At 34.2% G+C, this 16,242-nt stretch overlaps 2 protein-coding genes across 13 annotated transcripts in view; one reads left to right on the top strand and one right to left on the bottom strand.

The window, feature by feature from the left end:
* Window positions 1-245: 245 nt before the first annotated feature.
* Tip60 (Histone acetyltransferase Tip60) lies at window positions 246-4,484 on the top strand. The gene is made up of 5 exons (XM_069111550.1): window positions 246-366; window positions 471-528; window positions 940-1,008; window positions 1,090-2,170; window positions 2,309-4,484. The coding sequence occupies exons 1-5, from the start codon at window positions 322-324 to the stop codon at window positions 2,415-2,417; spliced, it is 1,362 nt and encodes a 453-aa protein (XP_068967651.1). The 5' UTR covers window positions 246-321; the 3' UTR covers window positions 2,418-4,484.
* Window positions 4,485-4,530: 46 nt separating this feature from the next.
* rsh (Rap GTPase activating protein radish) overlaps window positions 4,531-16,242 on the bottom strand; it is a 156,759-nt gene continuing 145,047 nt past the window's right edge. For 9 of the 12 annotated variants that reach the window (XM_069111545.1, XM_069111533.1, XM_069111540.1 and 6 more), the window contains 4 exons: window positions 14,443-14,600; window positions 13,673-13,782; window positions 11,544-12,068; window positions 10,569-11,349 (listed from right to left, as the gene is read on the bottom strand). In XM_069111545.1, the coding sequence (XP_068967646.1) occupies window positions 11,197-11,349; window positions 11,544-12,068; window positions 13,673-13,782; window positions 14,443-14,600 (946 nt within the window). In that variant the 3' untranslated portion in view covers window positions 10,569-11,196. Of the gene's footprint in view, window positions 4,663-10,568; window positions 11,350-11,543; window positions 12,069-13,672; window positions 13,783-14,442; window positions 14,601-16,242 lie in introns of those variants that run through there. The other 3 variants (XM_069111537.1, XM_069111536.1, XM_069111535.1) reach the window with 3 other exon arrangements.

Raw genomic sequence — 16,242 nt, 5'->3', positions numbered from 1 at the left:
GATATGTGTATAATAATTATATAATATTTTCTTTATTATTGTATATACTATTATATCGTGTTACTATTTTAATGAAAAGTAATGAAATAAAAAGAGCGACTAATTTTGTAGTGCTTTGAGTTTAGAACGAATTTCGCGGGCATCGTAAATATTTCGATATTCGACGGAGATATTTCGATTGAAATGTTTCGATAGTGCGGGAAATGATTTGAACCTAGTTCTTCTTATGTGCGAAGCCGATGGAGGAGCGCTCGCGCTAGTGTCGTGAGTGCTTCAAAACAAAATCGTATTCGGTAGAAAGTTTCTTCAATTGTGATTAAAATGATTGAGGAACACGACGAACGTGAAACAATATGCGACTCAGTGGTAAATATTACGATCTACTAAACACGATAACGTTAATATTTTCTTAGTGTGAAGTCGGTAATTACAAATATTTGAATGTTATAAGGTCTTAACCTTACTTTCAGAATTCATTGGTGGAAGGCTGTCGTTTACCAGTCAGAATGCACGGGACGGATGATTGGCGTGAGTAAAATATCTATTTGCATTCTTGTTCTTTAGTCATATGATGATCTGTTTTGAGAAAATCGTGATCTTTTTCTCTAAATCATGTATGACGTTTTATACAATGAAAATCATTTAGAAAGCGTGTCATTGGTTCGCATTATTGAACCATTTCATAGACACATGGATATTTCTGTTGATTAATGTCGTTAAAATCGTATCCCGAATATAGGAAATATATTTAATAAAATATTGGCGTTCATTTACCATACATTATGTTTATTTCAACTTTTAGGTTATGTTTAGGTATCTCGGACAGTAATAGATTGTGTACATTCGGTCTTTTATTGTTTCTTCAGGAGTGCATTATGACTCCATTTATTTAGGTGTAATAATGAGAGTTTATCAAAACTGTCCTTTTGTCATCCACAGCTCTTGCTGAAATCATCAGTGTTAAAGACGTACATGGTGTCAAGTGTTATTATGTTCACTATGTAGATTGTAAGTATAACGGGAATTAAGAAGAGAGCTGTTGTATGTATGTACGTAGACAACCATTTAACTAAATGTGCAATATTTTAGTCAATAAACGATTAGATGAATGGGTTACGGAAGATTGTTTGGACACTCGGAAAGTCCAATACCCTCGTCGAGATGGAACCACACCAGGAACTGGTGCAGCAACCCCCAAAAAACAAGCACCCAGTAGACCTCCTAGTCCTAGCAGCCTTAGTAACGAACCAGTTAATGGTTCTGCAGTTTTACAAGCTGCATTACAAAAAAAAATGTCTAGAAAGAGAAAGGCAACATTTATAGAAAATGAGGATTCTCAGGATGGCCCACCACAGACACCTGGTCCAAGGCCAACTGGATCATTGGTTGCGCATCATCACGATGATATAGTTACTAGAATGAAAAATGTAGAACTAATAGAACTAGGTCGTCATAGAATAAGACCCTGGTATTTTAGCCCTTATCCACAAGAAATGGTAAACCTACCGTGTATATATATCTGTGAATTCTGCCTGAAGTACAGAAAAAGTCGAAAATGTCTGGAGCGACATTTAGCAAAGTGTAATTTGAGACATCCACCTGGCAATGAGATATATAGAAAAGGCTCAATATCATTTTTCGAGATTGACGGCCGAAAGAACAAAAATTATGCACAAAACCTTTGTCTACTAGCAAAATTATTTTTGGATCATAAAACGCTTTACTATGATACAGATCCTTTCTTGTTTTATGTAATGACAGATTTTGACAGTAGAGGATTCCATATAGTTGGCTATTTCTCAAAAGAGAAAGAATCGACTGAGGATCATAACGTAGCTTGCATTCTTACACTACCGCCCTATCAAAGAAGGGGCTATGGAAAATTACTGATAGAATTCTCATACGAGCTATCCAAATTCGAAGGTAAAACAGGTTCACCTGAAAAACCTTTGTCAGATTTGGGATTGCTGTCTTATAGAAGTTACTGGGCACACACCATTTTGGACATTCTGTTGAATATAAAGCCATTAGTAGAAAATGAGAAGCCTCAGATTACGATAAGTGAAATATGTGAGCTGACCTCGATTAAGAAAGAAGACGTGATATCGACGCTTCAGAACTTGAATCTCATTAATTACTACAAAGGACAATATATTGTTACATTGAATAGGTAATTGGCTAAATAGTCAATGCGTCGTTAGGAAAAAAAAAAACGAGTCGTGCAGACAGTTTGTATAGATATTTTGCTTCTTTGCAAATACAGAGGATTTCTTCCAATATGTCACTGACAAAACATGTTTATTCACAGGGAGATTATCGAGCAACACGCAGCTGCAATGGAAAAGAGGCAAATCAGGATAGATCCTAAGTGTCTTCATTGGACACCAAAAGACTGGAGTGTTAGGGCAAAATGGTGAAGTGACATTCAAACTCGACAATAATATTATGTTAATTCGTCTCTAAGTGATTTTCAGAATCCCCTGGAAGCGTGACCATTGTACCATTTATTCAGTGTAGATACAAAAACTGTATATAATATATCCGACCATACTGGTCTGCGTTTTTTAATAAGACTGTCAAGCTTTGCACGTGACTGCAATGACTAAAAATGACAAAATGAAAACGAAAAGGAACACAGAAGTAATAATAATTTTTACGTTTGCATGCGTATCACGGTTACGCAGTATACCGAACAACCATGTTTACCGAATATTTTACGTGATAAGAAAAAAGTATCTGTTAAATAATATACTGGCTTACATCTAGAGTCAGAAGCAATGTTTTAATATGGTGACTAGGATTTTTTAAAACATTTGCATACATATTTGCGAATCAACGACTTGTACAGGGATATAAATCGGTCTTGTAGAATTGTAAATAAATCTGTTTTTATAATGTGCACCTCATTCACTGCTAAAATACGAAAGCGATATCTAGTTTTAAAACAAAAGAATATATATATGTAATTATAGTATTTCGAAGCTTCAAGTAAAGCGACGAAGCTCGCGTATGTGACCATTTTGAAATTCAGTGAAACTGATTGGTACAATGCAGAAGTTGTATGCATACGAATATTCGCACAATTGTGCACACACGTTTAAAACAAGTATTAGGCGATATTCAAATTTGCGTGTGCTCGTATTACAGACGGATGGTAATCGATAATCTGTCGTTAAGAAAACAAATAAATAAATAAATGAAAAGTAATAGCAAAGGTGGGAGAAAAATAGAGACCCACTTAAAGAAATTGGATTTATTCGTAATCACATCGCATTGAACAAAAACACACGAGTTTTCATTCCTCATTGTATTATAAACGGCTGTGTTTGATCAAGTTCAAAACGCTCGAGCATAAATTATCCGTCTGAATCCGATTCGAGATTATTCTACCAAAACGAAGAGTTACCTATGAACTGCGAAATAAAAAGTATTTTTCTCTGAAAGTGTGTATTTTTGATAGCGTCGATCGATGCCATTAGTTAGAGCAGGTGAAACGAAAGAAAAGTAGAAAAAGGAAGTATGTTCCAATTTTTTCACTTTACAATCTCTTTCATTTCCACCTTCTCATCTTTCTATAATTATTCCACAATTAACACAGATACACAGAATCGCAAGAAGGTGTAAATAAGAAAACACACTAGGTACAATTTTTAAATACAGCATCTTTTTTATGTATATATATATTTTTTTTATATTCAACAGTAACATCACAGTAGCTTCATATACAATAAACTTTTTTTATCATAATTCCAGTTGCCTTTGTATTCTTAACACCACGCGACGACGTGACACACAGCGAGTCCCGAACATTCGCCAATTTACAAAAATTTGCTAATAGGTTTTTCGCGCATTGTCAGCAATAGGATGAAAAAAAAAAGGAGAGGGATCTTGTGAACGTTAATGTGCACGATGTATGTCTACGTATTACAACACGCATATAACTAGGCGAACGGTAACGAACTTAGGACCGCAAATATTATTCGGATCCTCGTGTGTGTGTGTTTGTGTGTGTGTTTGTGTGTACGCGCGCGCGCGCTCGTGTGTGTATGTATTTTTCATATATTCTTTAAAAGATACATGATTGATTTCCTTTTTTTCTCTTCCACACGAGAATACGAAGTATATCCGCAAATAAACGCGAACACAGCGATACGTCTGGATACGACGAATTGCGGGTATGCAGAGGACAGGAATCCGAATGATATTGCTGACTCGCCCACGAAGCATTGTTATAATATTCGAGCCTAGCGAACAAACGAAAACCGTTCCCGGCGATTGTTAGAAACGAATAAAATGACGAATTTGCGTCGAAGCGATCGGAGCCTCTTACGATATATTAAAATACCGACTCGACTTTCTATAGATATATTATATCTTATCTGAACGATAAACGCATAATACCGATCATAAACGCATGACGAAACTCCTTTTTTTTTTTTCATTGTTTCTTCTTCACATTCATAAAACACACACATATATAATAATATATATATATATATATAATTACACGCATACATAAAACACGCATACCGAATCATTATTAGTGTCTGTTGATTGTATTCGTGTTCCGCAGACACAACGAGAGTATCCGGGTACTTGAGAAACACTTGATGAACATTAGGCGAGGACTCGGATACCCCGAGAACGCTATTTTTACTGGACCTGTAAAATTGTGAGTATTACAATTTAAAAAAGAGAGGAAGAAAATATGAGTTTGAATAATACCTACTCGATGAATATGTAATACGATTGGAATATTGAAATAAAGAAATGAGAAACTATGAGTTGGTTGTTGGTGTTTCTTGGTTTGGTCGGTCAGTTGATTAGTGTAATCCTTTCGCTACAAATGCTTTATGTACGTATACCACCAGTTATTAAATTGTAAATGAAGATAAATTTTTCGTTTGAAAATATTACGATTATATGATTATTATAGATACAGAAATCTGTAAAGCACATTACTCTATGCACTCATAAGTGAAAATTCTTTTAATAGAGTTTCTTTCAGGAATAAGCCATTTTAATTCTTTGACTTTTATACCAAAAGTGATTTCAATTTTGAAATTACAGTAGCGAAAGGATTAAATAGTTACTTCGAGATCGAAGTCGTGTAATTTGAATATTTGTTAGGATGATTATAATTTTTAAATGTTGGGATATTTAATATTTGATATTTGGTGACTTTTTTGGAAAGTAAAGATCTCTAAACAGACGGATAGGTATTTAAATTATTCTTTTGAGGATATTTTCGTGTACTCGAGCACTCGGTTAATCTTCGTTCGGCTCAGCGTTCAGGACCAGTGATCGTATATAGATGTAGAAATTGGCGGATAGATTTATAACAACAATAACAACAACAACAATGACAATGAGAGTCCGATGTCGACGAGAGTCGTCGGTAAAAATGGACAGTGAATATCTTTTAACAGTGATTAGCGTTAGTACGATGACAATGAGAACATTGATAGTGGTCGGGAAATACTTAACCCTTTTGCACTTTCGTGTATTGTAAATATTGAAAATCTTTGTTTATACGTATGTACGGGAAAAGATAGATTGAATCGTTAAACGAAAGCATTAAAATTTAATTAACCCTGTGTAATCCATTATTTAATTATCTAGTGATATTTACGTATGTCCTATATGTTTCCTTTTTCTAAATAATATTTAACAAAATTCAAAATTCAACAAAATAGAAACGGAGTATGTAACGTTTCGATATGATTGTATTTTATAGTATCAAATTGTATACTTCTCAACCTTGTTCTTGATACATCTCATTGTCGTAAAAGGCTTTTAATTTTTCTTGAATTTCTGGTAGTGATTAAATATAATCCACGAGTAACAAGAATTTCCAAGAGAAGATATCTTCGATATAAAAGTTCTTCTCGCAGAATATACAATACGATTCAAAATTCGTAGATATAAATTCTACAACAACTTAATGCGGCTTCAAAAATCTATTAAATCAGTTGGCTTTTTTACTTTCTTATATTAATTTGAAAACAAGTTATTCTTAAAGATATTTATCAAGAAACAACATTTTCTATAACTTAGGATAGATAACTTCGAGTAGAAGCTGATACAACATTCTCGCCTCCTGCAAAATAAATTCAAATGAGAAACAAACTATATCACTGCTAGCTGAAACTGGCGGAACTGTATGCAATTGCAACAGAATTTCCTTTCGAGTCTTAAAAAATGTCATAAAATTGATATGTATAATATAAAAACACAGTCTTACATCTGGAAATCTGTGATTTCCATTCCATCTTGATGCGAAGTCTTGTTCAAGTGCAAAAGGGATAAAATATCACCGCGTCGCGGCATGCAGTCCTTGTTACGATATATTCTCGCGTAAGGATACTCGATAAGCGTTGTATCATTACAAACAACAACCATCTTCGTTGTCGATTACGCGCCTCGTAATCGAGAATTCCTCCAGATACTTGAAATTCAAATTCAAAGTGCGACATATTCGATACTCGCCGCGATCTGGCCACGTAGCGGTTCTTGGTATCTTTGTCACACGATAATTCTCGTCTTTCTGTGTTGCATTAGTCGTGCATGTGTGTGTATGTGTTACGTGTGCGCGCGTGTGTACGTCATATATGTATATATATTATATATATTTATATACGAATATATATATATAGTTTTTCCTTCATTCATACTTTGTATTTTTTTCTCTTTTGTCCAAGATAATCCTCTCTTCCCTTTTGCTTCTCTCTTTTTGTATTTTTTTTTTTTTTTTTTTTTGTATGAATACATCTACAGTTGAACAGTAGTTGGCAATGGCTGGACAGAATCGCTTTCGATGAAAATACTTTTGTTTTTGCTAATCAGTTCCTCTTCGTCTATCGAGCCTGTTACGAGGTATCCTGTTTCGTTCCCATTTTTGTTGCCGTTTCTGGTCTTCCTAATTTTCTGGTCTCGCCTCTCTTTTCTGCCTTTATCTCGCGGTTTGCATCGGAACAACGCAACTGGACTGTCATCGAGCGCGGGTAAACTATTCGCTTTGTACATCAGTGCACGCATATCGGATCGCAGAAATTGTGGGCATACGGAAGCGTAATCTTACCGCTGACTTGCTGTAATTTTTATGAATTCGTAAGTTTCCTTGTCTAGATAGACAGCGTCCAATTTTTTAAACAATAAACTACTTAATTTTATAAGTTTATTCGTCGTAAGAATATGATATAAATAATAGTGGATTTCAAAGTAAATTTGTATCTGACTAAAATGAGAAAATTTCTAGTTTTAAAAAGTTTCGCTCTTTACTTTAAATTCGATAAGAACTGAAAAAAGAATACATTAAATTGTAAGCGTAAAAGTGTTCCATATAAAATATCGTGAACGTTTAGACCGCCTTTTCGCGAGTCTGCGTCAATTACGCCCCGAGGTTTCCATCACATCGTGACAAATGAGCCCTCTGGTGTTTCTCGAACCACCAGAAGCAATTAATGAATCATTGCTGCGATCAATTACGCTCCGACCACACACTAAACATCTACGCTTACACACACATATACCACAGAATCTCCAACAACACGCAGTCCACGGTTCTTTCACGAATGTTTCTGCAAATATTCTCTTCAACAACAATTTCTTATATTTCTTATCTATATAATCCAACTGAATACGTTAAATGAAATTTCTCAAATTTCTATATTTTTCGTGGACATAACGTGTCGCAGAAAATCCGCCATAATTCGCACTTACGAAGATGAACGACAACGTGAGAGCACAGTGACGTTTAGAAGTTTAGACGATGATCTTGTCATAATTTACACGAAATCTCGAAATATGTGACACATTACTATACGCTATCATATACATTACTAACACGCTATCTATGGAATGTTTTCATTAACGTTCGTTTCATTAACAATGATCTGTGAATCGCGTTATTCCACGTAATGAACAAAGAACTATGAATCACAAATTGTTGCATTTTTCTTGAACGTCGAGTATGGCTTAACATGCAGCGTTCCAATTGTATCGACCAGCGACGCACTGCAAGTCTCGTATTATATACATATATGTATAACGTTTCACGTATATCGACCAGCGATTAATTGTATATCACGTAGTAGAACGTTTACGACTATCAGTGATAAATCACGGATCAAGCAGTATCACACAGCTGCCCGAGATTTATGCTAAATTACGGTACATAGGTATTATTCATTTATAGCGACATTTATAGTAGTATTACATTTATTTGGCAAACGGAGCGCTTACGTGACGCTACGTTATTCCAGATCATCGCTAAACTCACAATTATCCGTATTTTCGATGAATAACGTATTTTGTCTGATTAATTTGTTATGTCGCCGCGAATTGACAAATCTATAACTTCGCAAAAGAAGTCTGCGGTTTTAATTGTTATTTAAATTTAGTAGAAAGCGATGATTTCTTTCATTTATAATTAGTAAGAAAATATAAATAACGTGAAATTATCTGAACAGTTCAGTTTAATAAGATCACATATCAGTGCATTTTCGTTCTTCTTACACCTTATGTTACGTAATTAATTTTTTCTACCTGTTTTTCAGTGACCCATCGAAAAGAAAGGATTCATCAGTTTCAAACTTCCTTTGCATTTTTATATTTCCATATAACATTTTTATTTTCGTAACTGTCGGGAAGAATTTAATGACGTCCAATAGATAGCACGTTAATTTTTACGACCAAGATCGCGAAATTTAATTGCCGCGATCAAATGTAAACGCGCGAATCGCGACAGATCATCGTCCAGGGATCGTCCACGGATCATCCATACGATTTTCTTTAAAAACGTTCACGTTTACGAGACGTGTTTCTTTACGTACATATATGTTTTTTTTTTCTCGTTTTTTCATTCTTTTCTTTATTTAGCTTGTTTTACAGCTATACGTACGGTTTGCATATTTAGTTAGTTTATTTTAATTATTAACACTCTCTTTCACATATACATACATACACACACACATACACACACACATACATACAGTCTGTCTCACGACTCTGCTCGTACACTGCACGTCACATATGGTATTTGTACCTTCTTGTTTTCTCTAGTATTCTGTAAAAATATTACAAAGGGCCATCTTTCTACCACGTGTTAGATCGAATAATTCAAATCCATATCGAATCCCATATCCACATTTCATTATGCCATTTTAAATGTACCATATTTTATGTGATTACAGTGTCGAGGGTGCGTCGATTTGTATTCTACAAGCGATAGTCTCGTTTCACCTGCGAGACGACGCGAAGAAAAGATCTACTTTCGTCCAGCCGCTTGCCTGAACAATAAGACACTTAACAGTTGGACGATCCCCATATCTGGGAATCGATGAATGTTTTTTTTACACCTTTTTCCCTTTTTATTTTTCCTTTTTTTTTTTTCTTAGTTTTCTTTTGTTCTTTTTCTCCGTCTCTTAAACAATTGTGTCTCGACGTTACATTTGCGTATAACAAACAGAATACACACGAGGGAGGGATCGAAAACGGCATTAAATCGTCGACGAGTGTGTAAAAAATATCTCTTCTTCTTGGAACCTACGAGAGAAGTTGCGTCGAGGACAATCGAGAAGCGAGAGCGAAAGCGAAACGGGGACAGAGTCAGGGGGACGAAAATCAGCCTCTTCCGCGTGTACTATAAAACCACGCGTTTGTTTCTTCCTTTTCTTCGTGTTCATGTGTGTACTCTCCTTTTTTCTCTTTTTTTTCCTCTTTTCGATTTTTCTCGTGAAAATGCAGTCAATGGAACTTGGGAACCAGGCCAGGCTAAATTATCGAACGATTTTTGTTTGCGAAAAAATGACTGACGATGGGATCTTTTATTATCACATATTGTGCGAGAGCTATAAATTAATAGTCACACCAATTTTTATTCCTTGGTTTGTATATACTAAAAGAAATTTTGCTTTTACGTCGATATTTAGAAAAAAAGAAAAAAAAAAAAAAGAAAAGAGAAATCTTTGTCAAGACAATTGTTTATTTTTATATTTCTTTCCTTCCTAGCCTGTTCCTGTGAATTTTAGAATATCTGCCTTAGAGTATTGAAGATACAAAAACTACGATAGAAAACAGAACAGACTTCGAATACTTTTGTTGTTTCAGTTTGCTCCTTATTCTTCATTTCCATTTATATTTCACACTCAACATCAACGTCATATTTATTTATGTATTTATTTTTTTCTTGTTGTTATTACTATTATTATTCCTCTTATAATTATTTATTAATATTATTGTTATCATTAATGTCACTCTTAATACGTACATATATACACACACATGTTTATGCATGTATACATACAATTAAATTCACTCAAGCTTACCAAATAATTAATCGTTACGTTTATATAATGTATATCGTATTATCAATAGCGTTTCTCTGTCTTCGTGTTTTCTTTATGGTTTGTATTTTTCTTTTTATGATACAGATTGTCATAATCGGCATGGTATTGCCGTCTTCCTTTCAGCCTCTGGCGCTTTCCCTTCTTTTTGAAGAATCTTCCTTCTTTCTATTTTATTCTGTCTTCTTTTTCATTTGAAACAATGTCGTCACCAAGTTAATCAACGAACTTTCACAATCCATTTTCTCATCCCTTTTTCTCTTATCTTAAGCTTCCTTTGCGTAGTATCGAAGTCTATTACTTTCCTGATGATTTTTCCAGGAAAATAATTACTTCCCTTCCTATTGTATAGATCGTGCATTTCAATCTTCTTCCTAGAACAAGATGTTTCTTTCTAAAGCAAGATTTTGTAATAGAAAAGCGATCGTAAATCTGTCACAACTTAGATTCACTACTTTTCACATTATTCAATTTTTCCAATTTTTGAAATTATTTCCATCGATTAACATCTATGCGTGATTTTGATCATGTTAATAGTTGACTATTCGATGAAACAATTTCGAGAATCTCCCAGAAAAATGATTAACTGTCGCAGATAATTTATTGTTGTTTTTAACGCATGTTAATCATTGAATTTTTTCTCGCTTTTAATTAAGGAACAGTTCTACGAGTAACTAGCAAAGTTCATGATCGACACGATTCTTGACTAAAATCTCGGAAAGATCACCCTCATTTATTGGCGAACTACTATTTAGAGTTTACTCTCCTCAGGTACGAGTTGTTATTTCCATTTTTATAAGGGTGAAGGTTAAGGGTTGCTTGGAATTGATACACAATGTGCAATAGTCTTTTACATGCCACAGTCGAAACTCTCCTGATTTTGCACCTTTTTCTGGTAATCTTCCAAATAGCTGTCGACGTTCCTGTAGATGCCAGAGCTTGCTTGGTACATCAGAGTTTCCAGGATTCTCTCGTTTCTGATTGCTTTGGATGGCAACACAATCTGAAAGACCCATTGAAGAAATTAGTTTTGTTGTTATATTTTATTAACGTGGATTTGTTAAATTACTTATAAAGAGAGATTTAAAAATAGTTGTTAGTTTGAATTTTTTCTTATAGTACCATGTTCGATAGCTTGCTCAAGATTCTCTCGTATTACATTGTGAAAGAGTTAAAAACATTTTCTATGAAGCTTACCCTAATAAGTTCTTGAGGCGTTATTCTATACAACTTCAAGTCTCTACTGAGCCTCTCCATAATACACTTGAACTCAACTTTCGGGTCTACTTTGGTCGATTTCCTGTCTTTAATCCTATTCTTCGCCCACTCGAGCATCGCCTCGAATTTCCTAATTTCGCCAACTTGCAGGCCTCTGCACATGATCATTTGAACCATAGACTCACTTAATGTGAGAAAATCAGGATTCTGGAACAACTGGTACGCTCTGGTATCGATGTGCTTGAGGATCATATTAACTAGCTCCGAGGCAGATGTGTAACGCCAGCAGTAGTTTTCCAACGCGCACAGCATCACGCAGACAACTTCAATTCGTAAATATTGTTTCGCATGTTGGAAACACGCCTGTAGAAGGTCTGGCAGATCATAGTGCTCCGCTGCACAAATCAGGCCTGGTATGTTGATGCATGTCAGTGGACAAGAACCTGTCTGCAGGTAGTTGAGCAGAATCTTGAACGTCTTCGGGTCGAATTCGATGATATTGAACTATATAATAAAAAACAAAATTAGCGATATATGGAGATGTTTGCCTTTTATTTGGAGCAACTTTTATCGTTTAGTCTATCATGTAGTTTAAAAAAGTTACTTGTGCAAGCTGTTCCATTCTAATCTCCAGAGACAAATATCTTGAGAAATATGTAATGTATTGTTTACTTCTACATCTTGTTACTTTACAGTGAATGAAAATATAGATTCTAATCTTTTTTGCACTATTAAGCTAATTTCTCCTCCTCTATCAACTCATCCTATTATTATACCTACTCTTCTCTATTAAGTTTGATGAATTTATCTTCTAAAAAATTCCAATTTCTTCTTCCATTTCATTTTCACAATATTTCTGCTTCAGAAGCATCAATCACAGCCTTATCATATCATTGTTAAACATGTACTTGTAACATCAAAGAATACTGATAACATTAATATCAAATTAATACAGGAAAAGTTCCTTCCAAACCTCATTATATAATATATCTGTACATACCAGAAGTAAACTGTTATAATTAACACTATTAGAAGCTTAAAATCTTATCCTTTAAAATGATTTGTCTCTCATTTCGATACGATTTCCCGTTTCGAAGATATGCTCGTTCAAAGTAAAGCGTAATTTCCAGTATTTCGCTATTGCTATCTTATTCGCGTACTCGATTCTTTCACTCGCACGCCTTCGCTGACCTACCGCACATGTGGCTCGTGCGAATGGTCAGTGACGGACGCTGAGTCACAGCTTTTTTTACGCTACTACTACTACTACTACTACTACTACTACTACTACTACTACTACTACTACTACTACTACTACTCGCGACATACGTAATTCTTGGAAAAAAGTGGGTCACGACGTTTCTAAGAATTTCAATCGCCATTCAGCTTTCTGCACGTTCTATACGCAATACTTTGAAGCCTCGCATCTCATAAACGGATTGAGACATCGAATTAAAACAAATTGTTGGTTATAGGGCGTATCTTTCTCTGTCTTTAGAGTGATTTCGTTTAAAAATCTTGTAGCTTTTTTCTTCTTTTCGTTTTTAATTTTTTAACGTTAAAGTACATTTTAAGTATGTAACTTCTTTTCTATTTGTTTCTCTTGAGTGTTGTATGGAATGTATGTTACATGTGTGGTAGGTGTTAAAAGACAGTCTTGTAAATATTAATTGGTGAATGTTGATACTGATATATAGAGTGTAAGAGGCTGAGCATCTTGTTATTAACATTGAATGAATAAAATATACGGAGGAAGAAGAAATAAATTGAAAATAAATTGATCGATTGGAATATAATGATAACAATTGACATTGGGGTAACGTGTGGTTGGTTTCTTTACCTGTTGAAGAAATTCTGTATCAAATATAATGTGAAAATAAATCATTAATTTGAAGAAAGAGGAGAAGAATGGAATAATAAAGTTAGATACAGAAGTTTTACGATAAAATAGGAAATGTTATTGAAAAAATAATATATTAACATTTGCCAGGAAAAAAAATAAGCATACTGTGTTATAACCGTGAATAGTGTATTTTTCAGTGTTTAAATATATCAGTAATAGAACATCATTAATAATAATATTGTTACTGCGAATTAATTAAATTTACCTCCGTTTGTGCCAATTTTGCTCTATCAACTTTCTGCGCATCCGCACATACGCTGAGTCTGGGTACCGCCAACTGTTGAGCTGCCTTCTCCTTTTCCTTCGCCTCTTTATCTAAAATTTTTAATTGAAAATTTACAATGAATCACAGAAACAAAAATTGTTACATACACGTATTCAAGTCCAATATTTCTACGCATTCGATATACATATCTAATATTTCTATATCTATTAACAATTAATTTTACCGTGTATACTGTTGATGAAAGAAATGTAACGACATAATTAAGCAGTTAAGACTCTACCTGTCTTATAGAAACATGTATTACCTTGTATCTTAGATTAAACAAGTCTTTTATGAGCCAATATAATTAATTAATATAAAATTTACTTAAATTAGGTATTTATAATATTTAATATCTATACAGACATTCAAATATTAGAATCATAATAAATATTTCTCAAACGCGCTATCCTATACACAAACTTTTTAAATATGCAACAAAAGCATATATCAAAATAATTCTTCCTTGACATCATATCATCCTGAATAGGCTAAATCGACTTTCGTATCTTCCTTTACCTACATGTCTGAAATTGTTGTTTAGTCTCTCGAAATATGCATAAAATTTAGTACCTGATAATAACTTTTACAACTTCACCAATTACGTTTTTCGTTAACAGTATCTTTCTTACAGCTAGTCTTTCCAAACGTATAAAACCATAGAGGAAGCACGATATTTAGTCGTCTAACAGAGCCAATAATATACATACTGCTGCAATCCTGTGAACTAGCCCAACGTTTCCGATCCTCGCTTTGCAGCGTGTTTCCGCTTCCGTGTTTCTTAATGCTCCGTCCCCAGCCTGCCGTGATCGTGCCGAGCCTCGAGAACGCTCGCTTCATCATCGGTGACGAGGGCACGCTTTTAGGTCTAAACAAGTCAGAGCCAGTATCTCACAGAAACCGCAGAGCGGCACCTCAGGGTACGGAGAGGAAATTCTTCTCGAAGAAGAATCTTTGATCAAGGACAGAGGACAGCATGGAAAGTAGAAAGGAAGATTGAAATCGATAAAAAGGAAATCGGTGATGACGGATTTTTCAAGTAGATCTTACAGTTCCTGAATGCATCGAATAATAACAATAAGGAAAAAAACGAACAGTACGAGACAACGACGAAAGCTCGTCTCCTTCGTTCGCAAAATCGGAAAAATTGGAAACGTGAATGCGAATATAGAAATACCGAAGTAAAGGCGAGATAATCAGAGCTTGCTGTTACAGTTACTCGAGGAGAAAAATTGTTCACGAGACACGACGACTCAAGTTCACTGCATGCCGATAGCCAAATTACCAAATCGAATAAAATTCGGAAACAAAGTGTCAGTGTTTAGATTGGAAAAAAAAGGAACCGAGAATTCGATAGAAGACATACAGAGCAGCCGCAAGAACACAGGAAGATAAAAAATAAAGGAAAAAATAAGGGAAAAATCGATACGTCGATCACGACCGAAGCTAATAAGATAGATATGATAATAATTAGCGTGATTGGTGTGATACTTCGAGTTACTCTTGCAGTGCTTTTGTTTTTTTGTTCTTTATTCTTTTATCGATTGGTTTCGAATAGTAAAACATACTACACAGTTAATCATTCAAATACAATAGAAAGATATAGCGAATAAGAAAGTGAATAATACTCATAATCAACATGCGGTGCTGTGTGTATGTTCTGTAGGTGTACGTGTTCATGTGTGTGTGTGAGGATAGGAGACATGGAAGTGCCGTAAAAAATACACATAATTACGATTAAATATGTACGATATATAATATATAATATATAGATATGTATGTATACTATCATTCGACAACGACACCAAAGGCAAGTTCAATCTCTCACCGTTAATCTCCCGGCTTTTTTAATCGCTAAATAAATCCAGTTATATCGTTTATGCATCTTGTTTCACTTCATTTGTATTAACCCATTTTACGGACTAATTATGCAATTAATTGGACTGAAAAATGAAATTTTTTGAAACTAGGAACGATTACATTGAGATTGGCACACATTTGTTCTCGTGCAAGTAATAAGTGCTTTTTAACTGAAAAGACAAGTTCTTCAGGTTGATATTCGAAGATTCCAGGAAATATTCTTTATACATCCATTTTTCTATTTTTTTTTTTTTTTTTTTAGATTTTTGTAATTCATTCAGAAAGGAACTTAATATAAAGATGGTTGATAAATTCACAAGATTTGCTTTATTTTAAATGTGCGAGTTCTCCATTAAAAATTCTCCTTTAAGGAAGATACAAAAATGTGAATCATACTTACATCATGTTCTTCTCCTGCAATCTTCATTTCAGATTTTTAATTACTACAGCTACAAAAAGGATTCTAATTAAAGAGATACGGGAGAAGATAATATTTTAAATATTTTTAACACGGAAAGGAAGTTGCGAATAAAATACTGGCGAATAATAAAATAAGCTATTATTTTGATTCACAAAATACAATATAGACGATTATAAACGAAATATTGTATTAATACTAAAAATAATAAAATAAAAGATATTAATAATAA

This window comes from Bombus flavifrons, chromosome 4 (genome assembly GCF_040668555.2).
Source record: "Bombus flavifrons isolate JBK064 chromosome 4, iyBomFlav1_principal, whole genome shotgun sequence".
NCBI classification, from domain to species: domain Eukaryota; kingdom Metazoa; phylum Arthropoda; class Insecta; order Hymenoptera; family Apidae; genus Bombus; species Bombus flavifrons.
Note: the sequence above shows the minus strand (reverse complement) of the source record. Positions and strands in the feature narration are given on the sequence as shown.

What these genes read in the sequence shown, in the direction of transcription:
- Tip60 (XM_069111550.1), top strand. Translation starts at nt 322, where the DNA reads ATGATTGAGGAACACGACGAACGTGAAACAATATGCGACTCAGTG. An exon ending in AAACAATATGCGACTCAGTG is followed by an intron (nt 367 to 470) that starts GTAAATATTACG and finishes CCTTACTTTCAG; the next exon opens with AATTCATTGGTGGAAGGCTG. An exon ending in TTATGTTCACTATGTAGATT is followed by an intron (nt 1,009 to 1,089) that starts GTAAGTATAACG and finishes GCAATATTTTAG; the next exon opens with TCAATAAACGATTAGATGAA.